At 41.3% G+C, this 26,570-nt stretch overlaps 1 protein-coding gene across 1 annotated transcript in view; it reads left to right on the plus strand.

Annotated features, from left to right (window-relative positions):
• ntrk3b (neurotrophic tyrosine kinase, receptor, type 3b) overlaps positions 1–26,570 on the plus strand; it is a 190,113-nt gene that overhangs the window by 14,561 nt on the left and 148,982 nt on the right. The window contains exon 2 of the mRNA XM_079802197.1: positions 24,735–24,809. Within this exon, the coding sequence (XP_079658323.1) occupies positions 24,735–24,809 (75 nt within the window). The remainder of the gene's footprint in view (positions 1–24,734; positions 24,810–26,570) is intronic.

Genomic DNA, 26,570 nt, shown 5'->3' on the forward strand with positions numbered 1-26,570 from the left:
TGTCCAGATGGGTGAGCACAGAGTGCAGTGCCATGGAAACGGCATCCTCTGTGCTCCTATTGCTGCGGTAGGCAAACTGGTGTGAGTCCAATGTGGATGGTATAGAGTCTTTCAGGTGTTCCAGGACCAGCCGCTCAAAGCACTTCATAATGATGGGTGTGAGTGCTACAGGGCGGTAGTCATTAGGGCACCTCGGGCTGGAGTGTTTCGGCACTGGCACAATGGAAGTGCGTTTAAAGCATGATGGTACAGCTGCTTGGGCGAGAGACAGGTTGAAAATGTCTGTAAAAACCCCAGCGAGCTGCTCCGCACATGCCCTGAGCACACGTCCAGGGATGTTGTCTGGTCCAGCAGCCTTGTGCGCGCTGATCCGGCTCAGTGCCTTGCAGACATCTGTGGAGGAGAGTGTGATTGGTGGGTGGTCAGCTGAGGGTTTGAGCTTGGTGGCAGTTTCTCTGTTGTCTCTTTCAAAACGAGCATAAAAGTAATTTAGCTCATTCAGGAAGTTGACATCAGTGGCTGCGGGGGTGGAGTGGGGGGGTTTGTAGTCACTGATGGCCTGGATGCCCTGCCACATGCGTCGAGGGTCAGAGTTGGAAAAGTGACCCTCAATCTTAAGCTTGTAGCAGTGCTTGGCCTTTTTGATGCCCCTCTTTAGGTTTGCCCTGGATGTACTGTAGGCTTGTGCATCTCCTGATCTGAAGGCAGTGTTGCGTGACTTCAACAGGAGTCGTACTTCCCTGTTCATCCAAGGCTTCTGATTTGGGTATGTGGTGATCTGTTTCTGGGTTGTAACACTGTCGATGGTGGTATTGATATGATCCAATACAGAGGAGGTGTAGGAGTCAATGTCCGTGTGAGCGCCACTGGTGGCTTGAGAAGCAAACATACTCCAGTCTGTGTTTAGAAACCTTTCCTGGAGTGTGGAGTCTGCCCCCGCAGGCCACACCTTGATGGTTTTCATTGATGGCTTCACGCGGTTGATGAGGGGTGAATATTTGGGTCTGAGAAACAAAGAGAGGTGGTCTGACTGTCCCAGGTGGGGGAGGGGTGTTGCAACGTAAGCTCCGGCCATGTTTGTGTAAACATGGTCTAAGGTTTTGTTTCCTCTGGTGTGGCAGGAAACATGCTGGTGAAACTTGGGTAGCACTGACTTTAAGTTTGAGTGATTAAAGTCACCTGCAACAATAAACGCAGCTTCCGGGTGATCAGTCTGTTGTTTACTGATGGCTGCGTGAAGTTCTTTCATAGCAAGCTTGGCATCAGCATCGGGTGGAATATAGGCTGCTGTGATAATGGTGGAGGTGAACTCCCGGGGTAGATAAAACGGTCTACATTTAACCATGAGAAACTCCAGGTTAGCTGAACAATGACTCCCAACAATAGCAGAGTTTGTGCACCAAGCTTTGTTAATATAAATGCACAATCCGCCCCCTCTGCTCTTCCCAGAGCCATCTAATGTTCTATCCGCCCGGAGTGTGTGGCGTCCCGCTAGCTCGATAGCGGTGTCCGGTATTCCGCTGTTTAACCAGGTTTCCGTGAATATTAGGACGTTACAGTTCAAAAGTTTCTTACTGTGTGTGATGCTGAGTCGAATCTCCTCCATTTTGTTCACTAGCGACCGTACATTGGCAAGGAAAATGCTGGGTAAAGAGAGCCGATGAGGAGTAAGCGTTAGCTTAGCACGCGTTCCTCCACGCCTCCCCCGCCTTTGTTTACGATCACTCCGCCTTCTGCGTGCACTTCCGCCCGGCCGGGTAGAGTGCAGAGTCACCGGTGTCTTAGCGATCTCAGGAAGGAGTTGTAGATTGTCCATAAAACTGTCGGAAATTCGCAAACCAATATCCAAAAGCTCAGCGCGGGTGTACGTTGTAAAGGCACAACTGTTCTGTGCGAACAGACCCGAGAAGAACAGGAAAAATACAGCAAAATTGCAGAATCTTGAGAGAACCAGAGCCTCGCGATCTACTCGCGCCGCCATCTTGGTTAAGGAGCCATCTTGGTTAAGGTTTAGAAATAAACAATGGACGAATGGAGTCTTTAAACGCCTCAGATGTAAAGATATTCACTGTCAAAGTAAGGCCAAAATGAATGGGAGTCAATGGGATGCTAACAACAGGTGATGGCTTGGTTGGCAATGGCCGCGCCTATGGGTGGTACGCTTTCCGGGGGCTGGGCTACCCCCTTGGTTAAACTAGCAAAAGGGGATTCGGACATGCCCCGAGTGCACATGCGCCATGTGCTTCAGACCATGCGCTTAGTCGTTAAAATAGGGCCCTATGGCTCACTCATAAAGACAGTCACTTGTCGCCACCTTCTGGAGTAAGGATGTTATCGGCGAAAACAATCTCTGAAAAATCCAACGCTAATAAACATAATGACAGTCTGTTGTGTAACAGATTTAAATTTAGAAGTGATGTGCAACTTTTACAATCAGCATTTACAGTTAAATTTCATAATAACAAAAACATATTATGATTTATCAGAATGTTGATAACCAAACCGTTTTAGTTCCCTTTGACTTTGAATATATAATGAAAGTCAGTGGAAGTCATTAAACTGTTTGGTTTTCAACATTCTTCAAAACATCCTCTCTTGTGTCCCACAGAAGAAAGTCATACAGGTTTGGAATTAACTTTTACAATTAAAGTTTTGTACTAGGACAGATTTGTATGTTATGAGTTATGACTTCCAGGCTGTAGGGTCCCTAGGAAATTGTTTGGGTCGTCTGTTGAGGTTTGGATCTGGTGAAACATGAAGCAATATTAGTAATGTAATTCCTTGCAATAAGGCAATGCTCATTATACATATTACCCCCCCCCCCCCCACACACACACACACACACACACACAATCCTAAAAAAGAACTCTTTCAGTTCAGTTTGTGACTGTAATCTTGTTACCCAGTAAGGGCACCACACACAGCCTCACCTGTCTGTTCAAAGACTGTGGAAACCGATTCTGCCTCTCTGTTTCTGTCTGTTTTCTGCTGTGCTCAATGCCACTGTCTCCTGTGTCACACTCTGTGCTTCCCAATGACTTCCTGACCTGTCAACTGCTTCCTCACCCTGCTTTCCTCTGCATTCTTGCAAAACCACAGCCTTCTTGCAAAACACTTGGCAACTTAATTAGGTACACCTTGCTAGTACCGGGTTGGACCCCCTTTTGCCTTCAGAACTGCCTGAATTCTTCATGGCATAGATTCAACAAGGTGCTGGAAACATTCATCAGAGATTTAGGTCCATATTGACATGATAGCATCACACAGTTGCTGCAGATTTGATGGCTGCACATCCATGATGCGAATCTCCTGTTCCACCATATCCCAAAGGTGCTCTATTGGATTGAGATCTGGTGACTGTGGAGGCCATTTGAGTTTAGTGAACTCACTGTAATGTTCAAGAAACTAGTTTGAGATGATTTGAGCTTTGTGACATGGCTTGTTATCCTGCTGGAAGTAGCCATCAGAAGATGCTGTGGTCATAAAGTGACGGACATGGTCAGCAACAATACTCAGGTAGGCTTAGTCGTTTGAACGATGCTCAATTGGTACTAAAGGGCCCAAAGTGCGCCAAGAAAATACTCCCCACACGATTACACCACCACCAGTAGCCTGAACTGTTGGCAGGCTGGACAGATCCTTGCTTTCATGTGGTTTACGCCAAATTCTGACCCTACCATCTGAATGTCGCAGTAGAAATCGAGACGCATCAGACTAGGCAATATTTTTTTCTATTCTTCTATTGTCCAATATTGGTGAGTCCGTGTGGGTTGTAGCCCCAGTTTCCTGTTCTTAGCTGACAGGAGTGACACCCGGTGTGTTCTTCTGCTAAAAGAGTGTAAAGAGTGGTTATTTGAGTTAATGTTGCCTTTCTATCAACACCAAATCAGCCTATTAGAATGATTTCAAAAGGATTATGTGACACTGAAGACTGGAGTAATGATGCTGAAAATTCAGCTTTGCCATCACATGAATAAATTACATTTTAAGATATATTCAATTAGAAAAAAGTTATTTTAATTTGTGATAATATCTCACAATATTGCTGTTTTTACTGTATTTTTTTTATCAAATAACTGCAGCGTTTGTAAGCATGAGACTTCTTTCAAATTATTATTTTTTTAATCTTACCGACCCCAAACTTTTGAACTGTAGTGACCTGTATATGTGCTCTCAACAACATACAAAAAACATAATAGCAGATGTTATATTTATAGTGTGTAAAATAGCCGGACACTATGCTTGATGTTGATGACCATCGCTGTGTTTTGGTCATATATTTCCCTCACCCACAGAGAGGAATTTGGGCCTGTTTTCCCCTGATAAGTGCAGGAAATCAAAATTGCCCACTATTCTGTGTTAAGGAAGTCATCTCGTGCAGGTTTTCCAAACAAGTGCTCGCTGCAGCCTTTGGCATGGCAAGTGGCATTGGCATTCCAAAACCAGGAAGATATTGGCGTCCGTGCCATTATTGCTGCTCTGTCTAATGCTCTCTGCCTCATGGGACCTAATTATGCTCATTTTCATTTTGGCTGAAGCTCAGGAGTGGATGAGGGTAGAGATGTGCAGAATGTAGATACAGCACAGAAGGGGTTTTGTTGTGCCTATATTTAGACTGCCAGTTCTGGACATGGATCTTGAAGCTGTGATGCATTGCACAGTTAATCTGAGGCACATTGATACATGGCCTAAATGCATGCCTGCCTAGACATGGTTAGTTTGGGAAAGTTAAGTGTTACGCACATTAGCTCCGATAATATGCCAGCAGCAATTTGGATCAGAAATACTTAATGTGAAGGAAATCTCCTTTGAGAATGTGTAATTGCTCTGTTGCTGGTCAGAGTAAGATGTTTTGGAATGAACACTTTTGGAATAAGGAATAGTTCAGCCCAAAATTAAAATGTTTTACCTTTATGTCCTATATTACCTTTTTTTCCCCATGGGATACTAAAGGAGAAAGTCTTTTTTCCCAATACAATTACAAAAATGGGTACTGGAGCATTCAAAAAGGATGCAAAGACAAAGTAAAGTATCATAAAAGTAGTCTATGTACAGAATGCAAGTCCAGTCATATGGGATTGAAATGATATATTTTAACATAACTGTTAAATGATGCTCATTTCTAGGTCTAAAAGTCTGTTCTACATATATTCCATAAACACACAAGTGAAAAAATGGCAATATGAAGATGTCAAGAATGTTGAAAGGCATTGCTGATAGCTGTAGTGAATAGGGAAAATGTGGCTGAGACATTTGCACATTTTTAAAGGTCACCGCTATTTGGGTACTGTTTAATTACCCTGTGTATGTACTAGAGGTAAGACATTATCGTGATTTTACCTCAATCGAACACCTTTTCCTAAGGAAGTCAGACAAATTGATCAGGGAGCTCAATATTTCATTGCTTTTATAAGTCTAAAGTGAGCAAAGAAGTCAATACAGATTTCAATAATTTCCAGTTCTCAAGCCTTTCTCACAATATCTGTCAGTGTCTTCAAAAGGTACTTTTTGCCAAGCTACAACCTAATTTTAAACTGAAGCATTTATGTATAGTCAAGTTTTGAAGTTATGTTTTATAACTAAAAATACATAACTGTCCAATGATATCATTTACAATATAATTTAACCACAGCTATATTTTTGCATTTTAGTAATGGTGAGAGTATCCAACTTGAACAGGATAGCCTAAATGTATCTATATAGTCTACTAAGTGCAACAAAATGCTATAATATTGATGTAAATGAATCATTTACATTACAGAATGGAAAATATAGTACATAGTATAGAGAGTCAAATCAGTGAATCGTTTTTGTGAAACTTTCTTTTTTTTTTCATTTACATGAACCATCCAAACAAACTGATTCACTAGAATGAATCGGACTTTCCAAAACTACATATGAGAGAACGGCCCATTTAGGATGAATCAATTCACTAAATTAATCAGGCTTTCCTACTCTGTCCCAAATGGAACCCTCACGATCTTCCTTTGAGTCCACATTTTCATGACATAATTGTGTGCATGTGGCGGCCATTGTAAGTCTACAAGTGCACATGACATGTGGAATTTGAGCCAGAGCATACAATATGATCCAGAGGAAGAATTAGGATGCACAGATTCAATAATCTGACTATCCAACACTAAAGCTCTGTCCCAAATGGCACACTTCATGTGCACTTGCAGACTTGTGGACTTACAATGGCCACTACGTGCACATGTCTGTTAAGTATACAAAAGATTGTAGGGTGTCCCATTTGTCATTGTAGGTTTCGGAAGGGTGCTCATGAGTGCCCCCTCTGCGCCGATATGCACTTTTGCCGAGCCCGCAAACTCTTTTTTTAACCCAGCGATTTAGCGTTTCTTTGCGCCACACCCCTACTTGTTGGTTAAAGTAGATTTTAAGGTTTTAGGTTTTAAGGATAGTTAATCTACTGTCATGCTACTGAAACATATAGGATGTGTTGGTCTAAAGAAATGAGGATGCATTTATAAGCCTGTTATGGAGAAGTGAGGCTATTAATGAGGAGGCTATTATTATTAATTGTTGTCCTCTTTTCAGCGACTATTAATATAATTAAATCCGCAGTAAACATGGCAAGTGTATTGATGGTGACAGCCAGCAGATTCAGCTTAAATTTTTTCGCTTTGAACCGGTTCACTCACAGATTATTAAATATTAAATTTTTACCCTTTTTTACCTGTTATGAGCAACACAGGTGAGCATATCCTGCTAAAAGCGTGATCAGCCATTTACAGCAATGTGGAGGCACCGTGTCACTTTTCGCTTGTAAATGTTATTGTTTTGTCACATCTTTTGAGACGGCCGTATCCTTGGCATTCTCAGTGAAAATGCCATTGATTTGTTATTATAAAGATAAATATAATTGGTTTAAATTTGTATTTATCATTTGCCATTTCAACTATAATTTTGACATTTTAACATTTGACAAATTGGACAGAGTATTTAAAATATATACAGTACATGCTGGTGGTTTATATCGTCTCCAATGTACAGCAGGATACCCACATAGATTTATAATGTATGCACTTTTACAGCTATATCTCTGCTGTGCACTTTTATCATAAGCATATGATAAGCAGTTTTTTATTAACCTGATTGACTTTTAACCCTATATTTTATGTTTTGATGTCAAGATTGACAAAGAAAACTCCTAAATTGAACACATCATGTAAACACATTATTGCATTATACTTCCCTTCTGCATGTAAACATTCACTATTGCTAATACTTAGTTATTAAGTATTAAAATTCAGCACATAACTCATCCATCACTATTTGCGCTACAGAAATAAATTATACCTATTACTGTTTTTTTAATAAATGGGGGGAAAACCCCATACAGACTTAGGGTGTGTTCACACTTTTAGTTTGGTTCGCTTGGTCCAACAAAACAAAAAAAACGTTTAGTCCTGGTCCGCTTAATATTCACATTGGCATTTTAACACCGAACCTAAAGATACTGAACCTAAAGGCATATGTTCACAACCTGATTGGTCGGCTTTTATTATGTATGTTTCGTGACTGAACTTACCGAACATCTAAAACAATGCCATGTGCTGGGCTAAATGCGCTCGCTGTATGTGCGTAGCCTGCATATTATGGTATTTTGACCAGCTGAGAACTTGCGAAGAGCTTATATGTGTAAAAGAGTTAAAACAGCAGCAGGATCCCCGAAACACACTCAAACGAAGATATGATGAGGAAAAAAAACAGGTAGCCTATGCTTGAGCATTCTGTCCTTTGTAGGGTCGCATCTTGTGACATCATGTCCTGTTTCTGGTTCGTTTACATGTCTTTGGTCCATGTTGTGTTCATATTTCATTCAAACCACACCAGAGTTTGTTTGTAAGCAGACTTAGACCCATCTTTTCAGCGGTCTCGGCCTGCTTGTTTGGTGCACCAGGGTTCAGGTGGCAGCGTTCACACTTATTGAAAGGAACTGCACTAACAGAGGAATCGCACCAGGGTTCGTTTTAATCAAACCAAACATGCCAAGTGTGAAGACACCTTAAAACTGGGGCACTCTGAACACCATCCACTCAGAAAAATAAAGGCTCCAAAAAGGGTTTTTTAACAGCAATGCCATTTTTGGTTCCCCAATGAACCTTACAGTGAATACTTCTTTAAAGAACATTTTAGAACATTTGAATAATCTAAAGAACCTTTTTCCACTATAAAGAATCTTAAAGGTTCTTTATGGATCTGTATTAAAGATTATTATTTATTTTATTTTTGTCATTGTTTACTATTTCTTACCTGGTTTGCCTTACTAAGATGCCCAATTTGCCCAGTCCTAGGCCTAGTCCACATGTACACAGGTATTTTTATACAGAGTTTTTCCTCCTTCGTTTAAAAAAAAATCTCGTACACAAGCACGGTTTAAAAAAAAAAAAATCTCTGTCCACATGAAAATGCAAAAACACGCTATGGAGCGCTGTCAAGAGCATGCCAAACCAACAGGTGGCGATATAACCCTAACCGTAAAGCCATGTTGGCCAATCAGAAGCCTGAAAAAAGGTTATTACTATTGTTATTATTATTAAGCAGTGACCTGCGTAGTATTGCATTCTGACACCTCTGTTCTGTAATATAATGGGAGAACTGTGCATGTATCTGTTTTCATGTAAGTTAGCACAGTTATAGCAGCAATATTTTGGCTACGTCCGCCATTGCACAGACTCGCCTCATGTAAACAAAGGAGATGGCGGCGCACAATCTGATGTCAAACAAAGGTGATAACAACGCGCAATCCGACGTCGCAAAATCTCCGGTTTCACTGTCTACACGACAACAATGCAACCGGAGTTTCTAAAAAAAAATTCGGTTTCAGTGACCGGATACTGCGTTTGCGTGTGGAAAACTGCATAGAAAAAGCTGTAGTTTTGAAAATACCGTGTTCGTGTGGACAAGCCCCTAGTTTCTCTTCAGTTAGCTGCTTATTGATTTGTACACGCCCCTCTGTTAATTAGCCAATCACTGCAGCTGTGTGCTAGTGGGTCCTGTTTTATAAAAGCCTGCATGATGCACAATTCATAGTTTTCACGTGTCGTCACACGCTTATAGGAACGCCCACCTGGAGGGCAAAACAAGGCTCTCCTCCATTGCCCGCCAGTCATTTTTACCAGGTTTGTAGTCAGTATTAATGCAGTAAGACAGGGACATTAAAATACCAAATTCAATATACACCTTATTGATGTTGCATACTTTGTACAGGAAAGCAGATGAACACAGAATATTAATGCAACATGAGGTTTCTCGTTAGGTGTTTTCCCCATCGAAACCCATTATAAAGAAAACACGCTGCGCTCATATTCTTGCCTCATCTACTCGCCTGTATATAGTATGCATCATCAAAAAGGTGTAAACTGAATTTGATCTTTTAATATCACTGTTTAAGTACATTATGGCACCTTAAGGGTGGGTTGCACTTTAGCCTGTCATCAGTTCACCCTCCATCTGCAGCTTGATCAGCTCTATAACGGTTTTACTGCGTGTTTAAAATGAAGTGGATCAACAACTTGATTTAAAATAAAACCCATATCAACATATCCTTTAAACTTTGCTTAATTTAATCCTTATTAGTGCAACTCACCCTGTAGTGTTTTTCACGTTAAGCGTTTTAAAAACGTCCCGCTGTTTTCAGTGATTGAAATACTGCAGCAGTTGCTGTATATGGATCGTAAGTGCCCAAAACATGCATCTTGTTCACATATTTTTGTTTTAAGATGGACATTTGAAAGGCTTGTGCTGTCGTTCTATGGAGTTCTATGGCGGTTTTGCCCTCCAAGGCTCCGCGACAGTCACGTGACTGAAAACTATGAATAGACTGAGAGACTTTGGAGCTGCCTGATGTTTGTTCATGAGAATTGTACGTTTCTTTTCGTTTGTTTATATTGTGTGCCTTTTGCTGGGGTAATTTAAATAAGATTAATCTTGTTTGAAGTGTTTGCATTTCCGTTCTTGTCTAGAAACCACACATTATGTCCTCCCTGCTCATCTGCTCTGTTCTACCTGCTTCAGTGGATTAATAAAGTGGTCAAATGGAATTGTACTACAGGACTCTGTGTTCTTGCAGTCATTCCTGCTGGAAACAAGCCAGAAATTTCCTCCTTAAGCCCAACCTCCCTTACAGAACCATTGATGCCAAGAACTTTTATTTTTAGGAGTACAATACAATGGCAAGTGTCCAGAACACCCTAGCAACATGCTGACCAGTGAGGAACCTTAGGAGCCACATTGCACCTTCAAAACTCTAGCACAGGCACCACTCATTTCGTCAGAAAATATAAATGCAACTGGTTGTAATTTAAAGCTGTTCTTCATTTAGAAAAATATCCAACTGCAAAGTAACAAATGCTAACAAACCTCAGAAGTGCTGCTTCAAATAACGGCATGTATTTCTACCGTTTAACATGCAAATCAGCATCCAGGCACCTACGAATGATTTATAGCTCATTAGCGGCAAAGGTGAGGAATGTTGTATTTATACAGCAGAAATGTAAATCCTGGACTGAAACCTGAAATCAGCAACAGATGGAGGCCAGCTGTAATTTAATCGACTGGATCCATTAGAAATAAGCATGTTGTACACCTGTCTGAATAATTAAATTTATTCAGTTGTTATGTGGGTGTAGAAGGAACGGCAGTAAAGAATCAGTGAAGAGTAAAACCATATGTTTACTGACCTAAGCAGTCATGCTGAAACGTTTCGTAGATGTGGGCTCTAATTGCTTTTACAGTATTTGAAATCATTTAATTGGTTGAATTCATAATCGTACTCATCAAAGGTCTTTATTCTTGGAATAGAAGGGCAAGACAATAGTAAGACTTGGTTTTCAGCTTTACAGGGTTCTTTTCTCAAAGCCTGGAGAAGAAAAGGAAGGTGTCGATCAATGCCTTGAGAGCACACCTGAGACAATCTGCTTTATTAAATGTTCTTCCATTAAGCTGTACAGTACATGTACTGTAAATCACTTAAACAAAGTCATTAATCATGCATTGCCAAGGCATGGGTGTTGGGAACAATGGAGAGACTAGAGAAGAGATTATGGAGAAAACAGGCATGAACTTACACACAGCCTGAGAGAGGCTTTTCATCACATTCTGAAATGAAATGGGCGCAGAGCATTTGACTGATATTTGAATGATTCACATGGTTTAGTTTGTGCATCTGTATAAATACTGTTGATCCAATGCATCTGGATCACAGCAATGCCATTCAGTCTCAGTTATAGATATTTTTGCATCTAGCAAGCGAGGTTGATTAACGAACAAAACATTTTTTTTTTGAGTCAGGATTACGGATTTACATTTTTAAATGTAAACCAAAATGGATCAATTAATTCCAAGCTGTACTCAATGCAGAGTCAAATGACATTCAGCTTCACCTCTCTGGAGCTCCAATGGGATGAAAAAGTTGTGGGTAGGGTTAGGGTGTGGTTTGATATTCTAGTTCCACCCATTAAACACAAATTACATTCGCCCCTCCTCTCTGGAGTTCTAGTGGGGAGGAGCTACATGTACACTCCACCCATTTGCTCTGCAGTGAGCAGTCTCTCATTAATTTTGCAATAAAAAGAACACTATAGTTAACAGTTTGGGGAATTAATAATTTAACAATTTTATAAATACATACAGATACAGCCATAAAAATTGATTAATTAACTTTTTTTTCATTTCGGATTTGTATATATATAAATTAGTCAACTAAAAGGAATCAATGTGTTTAGTAGAAAAAAAAGGGTATGGTAAGTAAAAAAAAAAACTAATATGAATTATAATAATATGAATTATTTACTACTAAACATGGACAGTATCATTTTTAGTTGAGAGTAATATACAAATACATTTTTTTTTTTTTTTTTTTTTTCCAGAAATCACAATGTATGATTTTTTAACTAATTATTTGTATGATACAGCTGCAAATAAGTATTTGAACACCTGTCTATCAGCTAGAATTCTGACCCTCAAATACCTATTAGTCTGCCTTTAAAATGTCCACCTCCACTCCATTTATTATCCTAAATTAGATGCACCTTTTTGAGGTTGTTAGCTACTTAAAGACACCTGTCCACCCCATACAATCAGTAATAATCCAACTATTAACATGGTCAAGACCAAAGAGCTGTCCAAAGACACTAGAGACAAAATTGTACACCTCTACAAGGCTGGAAAGGGCTACGGGGAAATTGCCAAGCAGCTTGGTGAAAAAAGGTCCACTGTTGGAGCAATCATTAGAAAATGGAAGAAGCTAAACATGACTGTCAATCTCCCTCGGACTGGGGCTCCATGCAAGATCTCACCTCGTGGGGTCTCAATGATCCTAAGAAAGGTGAGAAATCAGCCCAGAACTACACGGGAGGAGCTGGTTAATGACCTGAAAAGAGCTGGGACCACCGTTTCCAAGGTTACTGTTGGTAATACACTAAGACGTCATGGTTTGAATTCATGCATGGCACGGAAGGTTCCCCTGCTTAAACCAGCACATGTCCAGGCCCGCCTTAAGTTTGCCAATGACCATTTGGATGATCCAGAGGAGTCATGAGAGAAAGTCATGTGGTCAGATGAGACCAAAATATAACTTTTGGGTCATAATTCCACTAAACGTGTTTGGAGGAAGAAGAATGATGAGTACCATCCCAAGAACACCATCCCTACTGTGAAGCATGGGGGTGGTAGCATCATGCTTTGGGGGTGTTTTTCTGCACATGGGACAGGGCGACTGCACTGTATTAAGGAGAGGATGACCGAGGCCATGTATTGCGAGATTTTGGGGAACAACCTCCTTCCCTCAGTTAGAGCATTGAAGATGGGTCGAGGCTGGGTCTTCCAACATGACAATGACCCGAGGCACACAGCCAGGATAACCAAGGAGTGGCTCTGTAAGAAGCATATCAAGGTTCTGGCATGGCCTAGCCAGTCTCCAGACCTAAACCCAATAGAGAATCTTTGGAGGGAGCTCAAACTTAATAATACAAAATAATAATGGATACTGTACATTGTATATTATTATTATTATAGCTTAATGTATACTGTTTAATGTATGTTTAGTGTATATTGTTTAAAGTATATGTATATTGTAAGTATGTGTATATTGGTTAAAGCTGTGAGAACTACACTCACATTGTGTAAATTATTTATTGTAGTGTTTACTGTGCTGTGAGTAATTGTGGGCGCATCAGATGTGTAATCTGATGCTGCTTTAAATGTTGTACATGTCATGACTGCTATGTTGCTCGGAACTGCACCAAGAATTTCACCTGCTGTTGCACTTGTGTACATGGCTGTGTGACAATAAAGTGATTTGATTTGATTTGATTGATTTTGAAACTCTGTGTTTCTCAGCGACAGGCCAGAAACCTGACTGATCTAGAGAAGATCTCTGTGGAGGAGTGGGCCAAAAGCCCTCCTGCAGTGTGTGCAAACCTGGTGAAAAACTACAGGAAACGTTTGACCTCTGTAATTGCAAACAAAGGCTACTGTACCAAATATTAACATTGATTTCAAATACTTATTTGCAGCTGTATCATACAAATAAATAGTAAAAAAATCATACATTGTGATTTCTGGATTTTTATGTCTCTCACAGTGGACATGCACCTACGATGACAATTTCAGACCCCTCCATGATTTCTAAGCGGGAGAACTTGCAAAATAGCAGGATGTTCAAATACTTATTTTCCTCACTGTATATACACACACACACAAAATATTTTAACTGTATAAATATTCAATTAAAACTCATATTAAACTGATCATGTGGAATGTCATTGTCAAAAACATTAATTTTGTTCATTATTTAGACATTTGAATCTGATTTAGCTATCTAAATTGATTATATCTAAAGGACTTCTATATAAAAACTTGCCAAACTAATTTTAAGTCCACTTGTCGTTAATTTTTTCCCTTAAAACTCATCTTTGATCACTAAAATTACATATTTAAATGTTTAAAATGTCTTCATGCTTTAAAATAGCTTGAATGTAATTCTACACCCTTACATCATTTAGTATATGCGTACTCATGGATATGCAAATTATCCCCGCCTCCACTCACTCACACCAGCTTGGAGATCCACTCAGCCAACTTTACTTTAGTAAGCGCTGCACAATGGTATCGCTCTTTACAACGTCGGACACATAACGGTAATTAATATGATTAGCCTTTTGCTTATGTTACTGAACAGCTAATGATGTGTTGCTAATGTTACACAAACATGTCCCCGTTCACCATCTCAGTCTGCCTTCTAAAAATCAGCATCCTTAGAAACGCTTTGAACATCACCAGTGGAGAAAGGCATATAGTTCATCATAACATTGTAATGTACATCATATATACTGTAAAAAAAATCCCCGTAAAATTTACGGTAAAAAAACGGGAGCTGTGGTTGCCAGAACTTTACCGTAAAAAATACAGCAGTAACGTTTTAGGTTTTTAGGGACAGCACCATATAATTTAAAGGTTTATAATGTAATAATTACGGTTTAAAAATGTTTTCTTTTACAGTTCAAAACCATATAATTTAAAGGTTTATATTGTAATGATTATTTTTACACTGTAAACAATTTACAGTAAAAAAACCACATATTTAATTTACTGAAATAATGTTAAATTACCAACCTATTGAAATACTAATATCTGTAATGTATCTTTGATATATACGGACAACCACCAATCACAGTGGTGATGAGAATCATGTGAAGAATCAAAGCTAATCACAAGCAGCTTTTAAGAGGACAATACTAATATATAGAAGGTGCTCAGTGTCATTCACACAAACACTAAACACCATCATGGTAAAGCTTAAATTTAAAAAATGCAATAAACATTAATTTAACAACATCAGATATAACACAAAACCCTAATGTACATAACTGATTAGAAAAAACAAAGAATAAACAGTTATTGCAATGAAAATACATCAAATGCGAAGTGTCACGCTGGGAATTCTGGGAATGTAAATTTACGGGTTTTTCACTGTAAATTACACAATGACTTGTTCTTTTTCACTTCCAAAAACTGTAAATTTAATGGTATTTTACTGTAAAATGAAATGAAATGTAAGGTTAGATCTATTACAGTTATTCACCGTATATAGTACGGATACTTTCTGTTAACCAATTAACTGTTATTTAAAATACCGTTAAAATCACAATCATTTTTTACAGTGTACATAATTCACCTGCTATATTGCTATCTGCACACAATTCCATATAAACAGAAAAATATACCGGGATAACCTGGCTTCTCTTGAGACTCCCCTGCTTCGCAGCATAGTTAATGAGCATAGTTAATGATATGCTAAAGCCCGCCTGCACATTGCTGTGATTGGTTACAAGATAGTTTATGTTGTAAAAAACCCCATTGATTTCAAAGCTCGTTTTTGAGACTGTCTTTGGTTCACTGGAGTTTTAAGGAGAAAATACTCAGCAATATTGTTGACTTATGAATTTGCACATGGTTTGTCTTAAAGCATATTAAAAACACCACATAGACCGTCTAAGGTTACGTATGTAACCTCTGTTCCCTGAGAACAGGGAACGAGCGCTGCGTCTAGCTGACGCTATGGTGAACGCCCTCGGCGTGACTGGTGTCTGAAGCTACTATCGAATCACGGCAAAGTCTTTGACCGACGTCAGCCCATGACGTCATCAACGTGCGACCCGGAAGTATAAAAGGGCGCCGTGCCAACACATACACATCTTCTCGTCTGAAGGGACTGTATGGCAGATAGGCCCTGAAGCATGGCAACGCGACGCAGCGCTCGCGCCATGCTGAGGGGAGTGTCTGCCCATTGGCAGTGACAACTGTCAACACAAGTAATTCATAGAAAAACCTGAGCTATTCCCCCTCAGGTCCCTGGGCTGACAGTGACAGCACTCCCTTCGGTCATAGCCCAAGCTATACAACTAAACGGAACCCTAACGCACTGCGTGGGGTTCCATCCAGACAGCTCGAAGGCCCGGGACCACTACTTCCACCGAAGGGGTCCCTTTAAGGGAATGTAGCTAGGGGACCCGAAGGAACCCCAGCCAGTGCCACCAGGGAGGCCTGACCTGGTGCCCTAAGTGTTATGGACACTTCGGTTTAGCCAACCCTGTCTGTTCAAAACAGAGCCTCTGGATGGTGCCCAAGGGGCGTCCAAGCTAAGGGACTGAAACACTGGCAGTCCTACTTAGCCCGGAACTCAGAGACGGGTTATCCAAGAGAGCAATACTCAGCGTAGTGCTTTTCAACCCTTGCTATCGAGGGGAGTCTGCCTGCTCAAACAAGGATCTACCAGGTGCTTGTGTTTCAAAGCAGTAGGGAGGCTGAAAGGGCCTAATGACTGATCTAACAGGGAGGCCTCATGAGAGGCCTACGACCGTCTGACCAGGCTCAGGCGGCTGAGCACTCATAGACGACCCTCATTGAGGGGAGCAGCTGAGCCTGCCTGGCGAGTAACCTCCAGCTGTAGGCCCAACTACCACAAGTTCTCACAGAGAACTGGTAATCAAAGTGCCTAGCTCAGGAACTTCACCTTCAAGGAGGCCCTGTGGGCCTACTACTTGATAGCGGGTATTCCAGGGAGGCCTATAGAGGCCTACTACCTAACCGCAAGCCATGCTGGAAACCCAAGCATCCTGGCTCGGGACTCCGTCCTCAGGGAGGCCTAGTGAGGCCTACTACCTGACAGCAATACCGCCTGCTGAGGTTACCCTTGTTTTCTCAAGGAGGCCTAATGGAGGCCTACTACTTGACAGTCAAGCTACGCAGGCTAGTCGGGCATCCTGTTTAAGGAACCCGTCCTCAAGGGAGGCCTATTAAGGCCTACTACCTGATAACCAGTCTTTAGGGAGGCCTGGAGAGGCCTACTACCTGTTTGCAATACGTGCTAACTGTTTCAAATGACTGGGTCCCAGGAACACCCAAGGGAGGCCTGATGGGGCCTACTACCTTGTTCGAGTGACCACAATCTGGGACTCGACAGTCAAGCTACGCAGGCTTTTCGAGCATCCTGATTAAGGAACTCGCCCTCAAGGGAGGCCTATTAAGGCCTACTACCTGATAACCAGCCTTTAGGGAGGCCTGGAGAGGCCTGCTACCTGTTTGCAATGCGTGCTAACTGTTTCAAATGACTGGGTCCCCGGAACACCATAGCGAGGCCTGATGGGGCCTACTACCTCGTTCGAGTGACCACAATCTGGGACTCGACAGTCAAGCTACGCAGGCTTTTCGAGCATCCTGATTAAGGAACTCGCCCTCAAGGGAGGCCTATTAAGGCCTACTACCTGATAGCACTGTTTGCAATGCGTGCTAACTGTTTCAAATGACTGGATCCCAGGAACACCTTAGGGAGGCCTGATGGGCCTACTACCTTGTTCGAGTCAGGGAGGCCTATTAAGGCCTAGAATTAACAGCAGGCTTTCAGGGAGGCCTGATGAGGCCTACAACCTACCTCTGAGAGTGACCACAATCTGGGAACTCACCCTCAGGAAAGCCTAGTAAGGCCTTACAACTACCAGCGGGCCTTCGGGGAGGCCTGATGAGGCCTACAACCTGATAGCCTCCAGGCTAGCTGTCCTGATGTGCACATCGGTACATACCTCCAGTGAGGCCTGGTTGAGGCCTTCCAACTGATAATGCGCCTTGTTCAAGAGGCCTACTGAGGCCTACAATTGACAGCCGACCTTCAGGAGAGCGTATTTACCCCCTTTTTAACCTGATAGCCAGCTAGGCTAGTAGTACCTTGATGCTTAAGCATTGTCACCTGCCTTACTAGAGGCCTGATAAGGCCTACCACTGTCACCGTTTACTCTTGAAAACGGTGCAATCCTTCCTGCTAACTGGGACAGACATATTTGAAAAATGTGGGTTGTAGTAATATTAGACCCTACGGCTCGTTTTCATGGAGGCCTGCTGAGGCCTAACACATGATAGCTACCCATTACTATGTGGACCCGTTCCAGGGAGGCTTGTAAAAGCCTACAAGCTGTACGAGTTTCGCAAAAACGAGAAATAACTGCCAGACAAACAAACTGACTGCTATTTAAACCAACGACTCTCAATGAGAGGAGGCCTCCGATCTAAGTGGTGTACAACAAAAGGTGACGGTGCCTCAGCAACGCGCCTCCTTCATCCACATACCAACTGACGCCGTAGCGCTCAGTCGTAGCAAAGACAAACTAATCCAACCTGCAGTGGCTTAGGGAACCGAAGACACATAGTAACCCTAAGCGGTAGACAAACACTACATTCTATCAGAAAAGTGTGCTACCGCCTAGTAATCCGCAAACATTTCAAAGAAAAGAGCGGCGGCCTAAACACTACTCTCAAAATGAGAGTAGGCCCATCTTCTGATAACCATAAGCGGTGGCCTATCTGGCGCCATCTTGACCAACCAGGGAAAGCCAACACACGCTCACATACACAGCCCAGATAATGGTGCTGTGTTAAAGCCTAACTAAGCAGGGGACAGACAGTTCTCTCTGATGAATACCCAACTCTATACAGGAACCTGGGGTCTGTAAGAAATACATATTTTTAGTATAACACACAAAAATGACCACTCTCACCTGCGGCATGCTGAGCGAAGACTCATTGTGCAGTTCTCACCACCATGTTCTACCGCCCTTGAATGCCTGAAAGGGGCGTTCTCACTGAGCAAGTCTGGGCGGGCCATCAGAACATAGTTCTCCTATCATGGGCCCGCCTCAGGCCTGATGTAAGAAGCGCCTGGGTAAAAAATCATAAAAAGACATTTAAAAAGGAAAAAGGAGAGGGCTAGGATGTAATCGCCTTGTCCTGGATCACCTCCCTCAGATCCTTTTTCCCCGCGGGAATCCCGTCTCCTCTGTGCCCCGCCCCTCCATGGAGGGGGGGGGGGGGTGGGGGGCACGAGAGGAGACGCTAGCCCTCTGGTCCTGCCTACGGTCCGTGAAGGACCAGGTCCCGCCTGCCTGGGTGGGGGCGCGCATCTCAGCGGTATGCATGCTCTTAAATGCCGCTGAGCGCGCCTTCGCCTCCCTGAACTTTCCAACCACCGCCTCAACGGAGGTGCCGAAAAGTTCAGTAGGCGAAACCGGCGAATCGGGGAGAAAGAGAAGGGCTTTCTCCTCGATATCAGCCAGGTTCAGCCACAGATGCTTCTCCGTGACCACCATAGCCGCCATAGAGCGGCCGATAGCAGCAGCAGTCTGCTTGGTGGCCCGGAGAAAAAGATCTGTGGTGCGGCGCAGCTCAGCAACCGCCTCAGGGGACAGCCCGGCCCCCTGGTCGAGATCCTCCAGCAGGTCTGCCTGGTACGCCTGAAACACCGCCATGGTGTGAAAAGCAGCACCAGCCTGACCTGCTGCCGTGTATGCCCCTGCCATTAAAGCACAACGTGATTTAGAGAGGCAGAGTTTGACCTCTCAGTGTTGATGCCCACGAAATGCCAGAAAAGTTCACAAACTTTCCTCGCCAGTCGGTAGCCTCAACACATATCCATATTCCCCCATCCCCTCGACATCAGCGAAGTTAAAACGCTGATGTCGATGAATATTGGGTCGAATATGGATTCTTCCATGCCCTCTCGATCTCTGTAAGAAGATCAAGAAGGAATGGAAGGCTCATCTGAGCTGATGGTTTATGGCCAAGGAGAAATCGATCGTGCAATCTATCACGAGCGATCTCTCCTCTAACGCGCCAACATGGCAGCCGCAGCCTGCCTGCAGTACGTTCCATAACATTCATCAGCTCAGCACACACGGTCAAGGTGGCTGAGAGGATTCATACCACTCTCACCAGCCATCCCTAAAGGCCCATTTATACTTCTGCGTCGAGAGTACGCCGTAGTGTACGCCGTAGGCTACGCGCGTAGCCGACGCCGTCGTGAGCATTTATACTTCTGCGCTGTTGTCTGCGTCAATGTGCAATTACACATGCAGACGCTAGGAGGCAGTGTCCTCGAGCATGTTGGTGTAATCAAGACAACAGCCGAAGAAGAAGCAGCTTGATGTGTAGAATCTGTACATTCATGTCGGAATATCAGCAGCAGTGAGAGAGCGGCTTTTCTTGCAGCTTGAGTTGTTGTATCTAATACAAATTTAGCATCTCTAGTTGATTAGTAAAGTTAAATAAGGCGATCTGGCGCTGGAATGCATTTGTGAAACTATGCGGAGCTCGTGGCCGCTGTTTTCAGCAGCGGTGGCTCAGCAAGCGATTGTTGTTGCGGAGACTTCATTCACGAAATATACCCTAATGTGTCCCTGTTCTTGATATACAATTACTGATTAACATCTTTGGTTTTAATGAGAAAATAAATAAACTATACTCAGCGGATCTATGTATTTATTTACTATCATAAAGAATTGCTGGACTGCAAAATATTGTGTTATAGCAGACGTAAGGAACTATCATCCCATTTCTGGACACACACACTCCTATTGCAGATTTTTTATTTATTTATTGACCTGAGGGAAGGGTTCTGGCAGACCAATCACAGCGCTTGCGGTCCGCGAATTGACGCGTTGTTACATTTTTGGAGAGGTGCGCGTCAGGCTACGGCGTAGGGTACGGCGTATCCAACGCGTCTATGCGTAGGGTACGCCGTACCCTCTGCGTGCACTCGACGCAGAAGTATAAATTGGCCTTAAGAGCACTTGCTGTTTAGTCTCGTTGGCTGCCAGATCGTCGCGACGATCGGCGAGCTGCATCTGAGAACCCATGATGTATGCCAACGCTCAGCCTCAGCTTGAGCAGGACAGAATCATCCAGTCCCAGATGCCAAACTCTCTTCCCTCAGGAAAAAAGCCAGACTAGAGTGGAGCGATCTCAGATTGAAAACCGCTCACACTCACACACAAACAACTTCAAATGAACTTGACTGTGCATGCTCTTGATCCCAGGCAGTAAATACACACTCGTGTGTATTTAATAATTGAATTTGTTTTACCTTAACTCGTATAGCAGTTCAAACAGACAGTCCCTGAAGACGAGAAAGATGTGTATGTGTTGGCACGGCGCCCTTTTATACTTCCGGGTTGCACGTTGATGACGTCATGGGCTGACGTCGGTCAAAGACTTTGCCGTGATTCGATAGTAGCTTCAGACACCAGTCACGCCGAGGGCGTTCCCCATAGCGTCAGCTAGACGCAGCGAGAGTTCCCTTTCGAAAGGGAAATATAAACAACATCAAACACTTGATGTTCACCACAGGGGGTCTAAAATAACAGGTTCACTTGCTTGCTGTGTCGCTACATGATGACCAATGCAAAATCTGGGTCCTGAAGGAAAACCAGTGATTCTCAACTGGTGTTAGGCATCGTTTGGTGGTGGGCTGTGAATCCCATCCTCAATAGCTCTTCAGGGAAATTAGTGACCTGAAGATTCTTTATAAAACCAATGGGCAGCAAAGTAGCAGGGCCTCTGTTGTATTACATTAACTTAGTGCGACTCATTTGTAAAGTGTCACTCTCTCCACTGCTGTAAACAGAAACATTAAATCTACCTGATGTACCGTGCTGCATTGTGCTTTTAGGGGCTTGTGGCATTGTCAGGGTGTGTGTGGATGTGTATTTTTGCTTTTGTGTGTGGCTGTGTTCCGTCAGCGGCACATACGTGATTTCTCCCGCTTGGAACATCTTTCACTTCTGTCCAGATTGTGTTTGTTTTAGCTGGCAGATAAAAAGCTTGCAGAATAGGAAATAAAGGCAGTGCCGCATGCCCTGGCATTGGCTGAATTTAGATGCAAGCATGTTTTCAAGCAGATTCTGACACTGATAATGGTGTTTCAGTGGCATGGTCGGGAAGGCGAGGGATCATTTTTTTCACTTGGATTTTAGGATTTATTCAGAAATGGTTTAGAACCTGAATTTGATTGAACCCGATTGACACCCGTAGATTTTTTTTTTTTACATTTGTTTATTTATTCAAAGTGTTCATGTCTATTTATCACGACTGACAGAAAAAAACCCTGACATTATAACATTTCATGTAAACATGTTTTTCCTGCATTGCTGGGTGTTTATAATCCATTATCATTGTATACAAACACATTCACTATCGCTGATACTTAGGGTTAGTTGTTTGAACCTACCTTAAATATTAAAATTCATCACATAACTCACTATGGTGTGCTTTGGAACTGACTGATACCTCAAATCATGTGGCTTGTTCGGGAGAGGTGTTCTATTACTTTTCCAAGAAATCAGACAGCAATTTTCCTGATGGACAATAAATGGGGGAAAAAGTCCTACAGACTGTCAATGAGGAAGGAACTTTGTCTTTTCACTTAAATTTCTGAATTTATTCAGAAAATGTTTAGCATTAACTTTTAAAATGTTGCCTCCAACAATTTTAGCTGTCGTTATAGTTACAGTATGTTTAGATGTCAGTATTCATATGTGTGAATTAATGTCAGATACTACTGAACTCAAAATAAACGGAGAAAGTTAAATTCATAAAAACACATGCAAATGTGTGATATGAAGTCGCCAATACATTTTATAAAGTCAGAATTGTTAGATAAAAAGTCGCAATTATCTTTTAAAGGAGTAGTTCACTTCAGAATCAAAATTTCCTGATAATTTACTCACTCCCACGGCATCCAAGATCATTTGTTTTTAATAATTTGTTACATTTATATAGCGCTTTTCTAGGCACTCAAAGCGCTTTACATAGAAGGGGGGAATCTCCTCAACCACCACCAATGTGCAGCATCCACCTGGATAATGCGACGGCAGCCATATTGCGCCAGAACACCCACCACACACCAGATTATTGGTGGAGAGGAGACAGAGTGATAAAGCCAATCGTGTATATATACAGGTGCTGTTCATATAATTAGAATATCATCAAAAATATTTATTTCACTAATTCTATTCAAAAAGTGAAACTTGTATATTATATTCATTCATTACACACATACTGATATATTTCAAATGTTTATTTCTTTTAATTTTGATGATTATAACTGACAACTAAGGAAAATCCCAAATTCAGTATCTCAGATAATTAGAATATTGTGAAAAGGTTCAATATTGAAGACACCTGGTGCCACACTCTAATCAGCTAATTAACTCAAAACACCTGCAAAGGCCTTTTAATGGTCTCTCAGTCTAGTTCTGTAGGCTACACAATCATGGGGAAGACTGCTGACTTGACAGTTGTCCAAAAGACGACCATTGACACCTTGCACAAGGAGGGCAAGACACAAAAGGTCATTGCAAAAGAGGCTGGCTGTTCACAGAGCTCTGTGTCCAAGCACATTAATAGAGAGGCGAAGGGAAGGAAAAGATGTGGTAGAAAAAAAGTGTACAAGCAATAGGGATAACCACACCCTGGAGAGGATTGTGAAACAAAACCCATTCAAAAATGTGGGGGAGATTCACAAAGAGTGGACTGCAGCTGGAGTCAGTGCTTCAAGAACCACTACGTGCAGACGTATGCAAGACATGGGTTTCAGCTGTCGCATTCCTTGTGTCGAGCCACTCTTGAACAACAGACAGCATCAGAAGCGTCTTGCCTGGGCTAAAGTACTGGACTGCTGCTGAGTGGTCCAAAGTCATGTTCTCTGATGAAAGTAAATTGTGCATTTCCTTTGGAAATCAGTGTCCCAGAGTCTGGAGGAAGAGAGGAGAGGCACACAATCCACGTTGCTTGAGGTCCAGTGTAAAGTTTCCACAGTCAGTGATGGTTTGGGGTGCCATGTCATCTGCTGGTGTTGGTCCACTGTGTTTTCTGAGGTCCAAGGTCAACGCAGCCGTATACCAGGAAGTTTAAGAGCATTTCATGCTTCCTTTTATTCTTGCGCTTCTCTGCAATGTGCCACGTATTACGTAATCAGGTTGGAAAGGTCACGCGTGATGTAGGCGGAAGTACCGCGGTAGGGCAAAAAACTCCATCTCATTTTCTCCAACTTCAAAATCATCCGTACTTTCGGCAACGTCACGCGTGACCATTCCAACGTGATTACGTAATAAGTGGTAAACATTTGCGGTTAAAAAGTTTTATTTGGGGGGGGGGGGGGGGCAATCGTTTCGCTAGATAAGACCCTTATTCCTCGTCTGCGATCGTGTAGAGCTCTTTGAAGCTGCATAGAAACTGGAATTTGGACCTTCAACCCATTGAAGTCCACTATATGGAGAAAAATCCTGGAATGTTTTCCTCAAAAACCTTAATTTCTTTTCGCCTGATTTTCATCTATGAAAAGTATTAAAGTATTTAAAAAAAATACAAGACCTCACCCTTTTGAACTCTTTGTATAAAACATTTTTTGGAGGAAAGGATTAAATTGTGTTTGCCCATACCTGATATTACTGTAATGAGTTATTGTGAGTTATTACTGACGTCACATTTATTTAGTGTTGCAATGATCCCTGCTCTCCCATATACAAGCTGACTTTTGTCTCTGGTCGTTCTACATGGTATACATGATAATTATCTTTGTGTTTCCCACATGTTCTATGCATTTGACCCATACAGTCTAGGGTAAAACAAATTGTTTTGCTAATTATTTCACAGTGTGGTTTGCAAGTAATCACACCCTTAGGACATCTGCGTAACTGACACACGAAGGCCTCTGAGAGGAATGTTTCAAGAGCGCTCACTGAACTATGATACATTTTTCAAAACTCCAGGGACATTCCGTTGGGTTCCTGCCCCAGCCATCAAGCGGAAAAACACATATCCCCTGGTTGAATAAATTGGTGGTAATGGTGCTGTTTTCAATATGTTCTCTCTTTCTTTTCTAGACACATAGAGAATTGGACTGGATTGCAGATTCTTAAGGATGTTGACATGGAACTGTACACAGGACTCCAGAGACTGTGAGTATTCAAAAACAGATTCCATAGTGGTTACATGCATTTTACACTAAAGTCTGATGCACACTACACAATTTGGCAATTTGGTTTTTGGAAAGACTTCTTTAATCTAAGGGCAGAACATTGTCAGCAATGTTCTGCCCTAAGATTAAAGAAATCTTTCCAAAACCTAATTTTGATTGTTAATGAGGATGTCAACATGTGAGAACCCAGCAAGCAATAGCCATAATTTCACCGTCTCGGTTAACTATAGACCCAATATAGTCCAGCTATGAGTAACCCACTCAGTAAGCCAAAATAACCTTGAATTTGGTTACATGTAGTTTCATAATTTCATCATTTAAGAATGGTTAGATGTCTATTACATTTTCACTGACAGCCCAAATTTTGCCTTGTTTTAGCCTAGACGTCAGGGCTGTGTTTAGACTGCTATTAGACATCTTTTAAACTCAATATTGCCTGCTGGGAAGATTGATCGCACAGTCAACATTGTCAGTCGTGACTAGTTTTGAGATGTATATCAGTCTGACATACAAGACAGTTGATGTCACACAGAGACCTCACTGAGGTTATATCATACATTTTATATTGTATTTTTGTAGATATTGTAAATGTTGAGTTATCCAGAAAGCTTTATTACCTTATATATGAAAATAATAGATATTAGGTTAAATTTAAGTCTTAATTTAAGTATGATCTTTATATACACTTCAGATTTTTCTATGATGCTTATGTTCACAAAGGCTGCCATTATTTGATCAAACATACAGTCAAAAGCAGTAATAATGTGAATTAACTGTTTTTTATTTTAATATATTTTACTTTTTTATGTAATTGCAAAGCTCAATATAAAATGTTTCTTTTTTTTCTTTTTCAATATCTTATTTTTTTTCCCAAAATAACATTTTCAATATCGCATGATCATTCAGAAACCATTCTAATATTGTATTATTACAATTAGTTGAAATAGAACATTTAAATAGAAATCCTGTTACATTATAAATTAATGTAATTAATTTATTATTAATTACAGTAATTTAGTCGTTATTCTCATTTTAAATTATGTCAAAACATCTGAATAAAAGTATCAATTTCCTTAAAAAAAATCTAACTGACCCAAAACATGTAAAAAAAGGATTTCAAAAAAATTCTTTGTATGTTTCCAAAGGAATTTTTATGTATTTCCTATTGTTGTGTATGTTTTTAAACAATGATTCAATGTCCCCAATACTACTGTCATTACTATTATGCCAAGCATTTCAGAGTATATAATATGTCCAACAAATCAAAAGTGGGTTTGTTAGGTACCAATACCAAACTCGAAATTATTTTGAGAATTTTAATTTCTAATACAAACTGAATAGAATAACATAGTTGAGCCGAGCTGGAATAATACAGTATATATACATACACACACACACATATATACAGTATATTATTTATATATATATATATATATATTAGGCATGTGCCGGTATCAAATTTTCATGTTGCGATTAATTGCTGAAGCTTTTATCACGGTATACGGTATTATCACGATATTGAAATAAGTTGCAAAAAAAGTGTTGTCATACTATAAAAGGTTAAATCACTTACTTATAACAAAAGAACCAAACATTTAAATACAATAAAGCAATACACAAAAATGTATAAAGTAAACAAATATTTAAAACAGATTAAAGTGCAAAAGAATTATAAAGAACAATAGGTATGCTGAAATGTACATTTAACTAAGATTAATACATGCTTTAGAAGTATTTTTCA

This window comes from Gobio gobio (assembly GCF_949357685.1).
Source record: "Gobio gobio genome assembly, chromosome: 2".
In the NCBI taxonomy this organism is placed as follows: Eukaryota; Metazoa; Chordata; class Actinopteri; order Cypriniformes; family Gobionidae; genus Gobio; species Gobio gobio.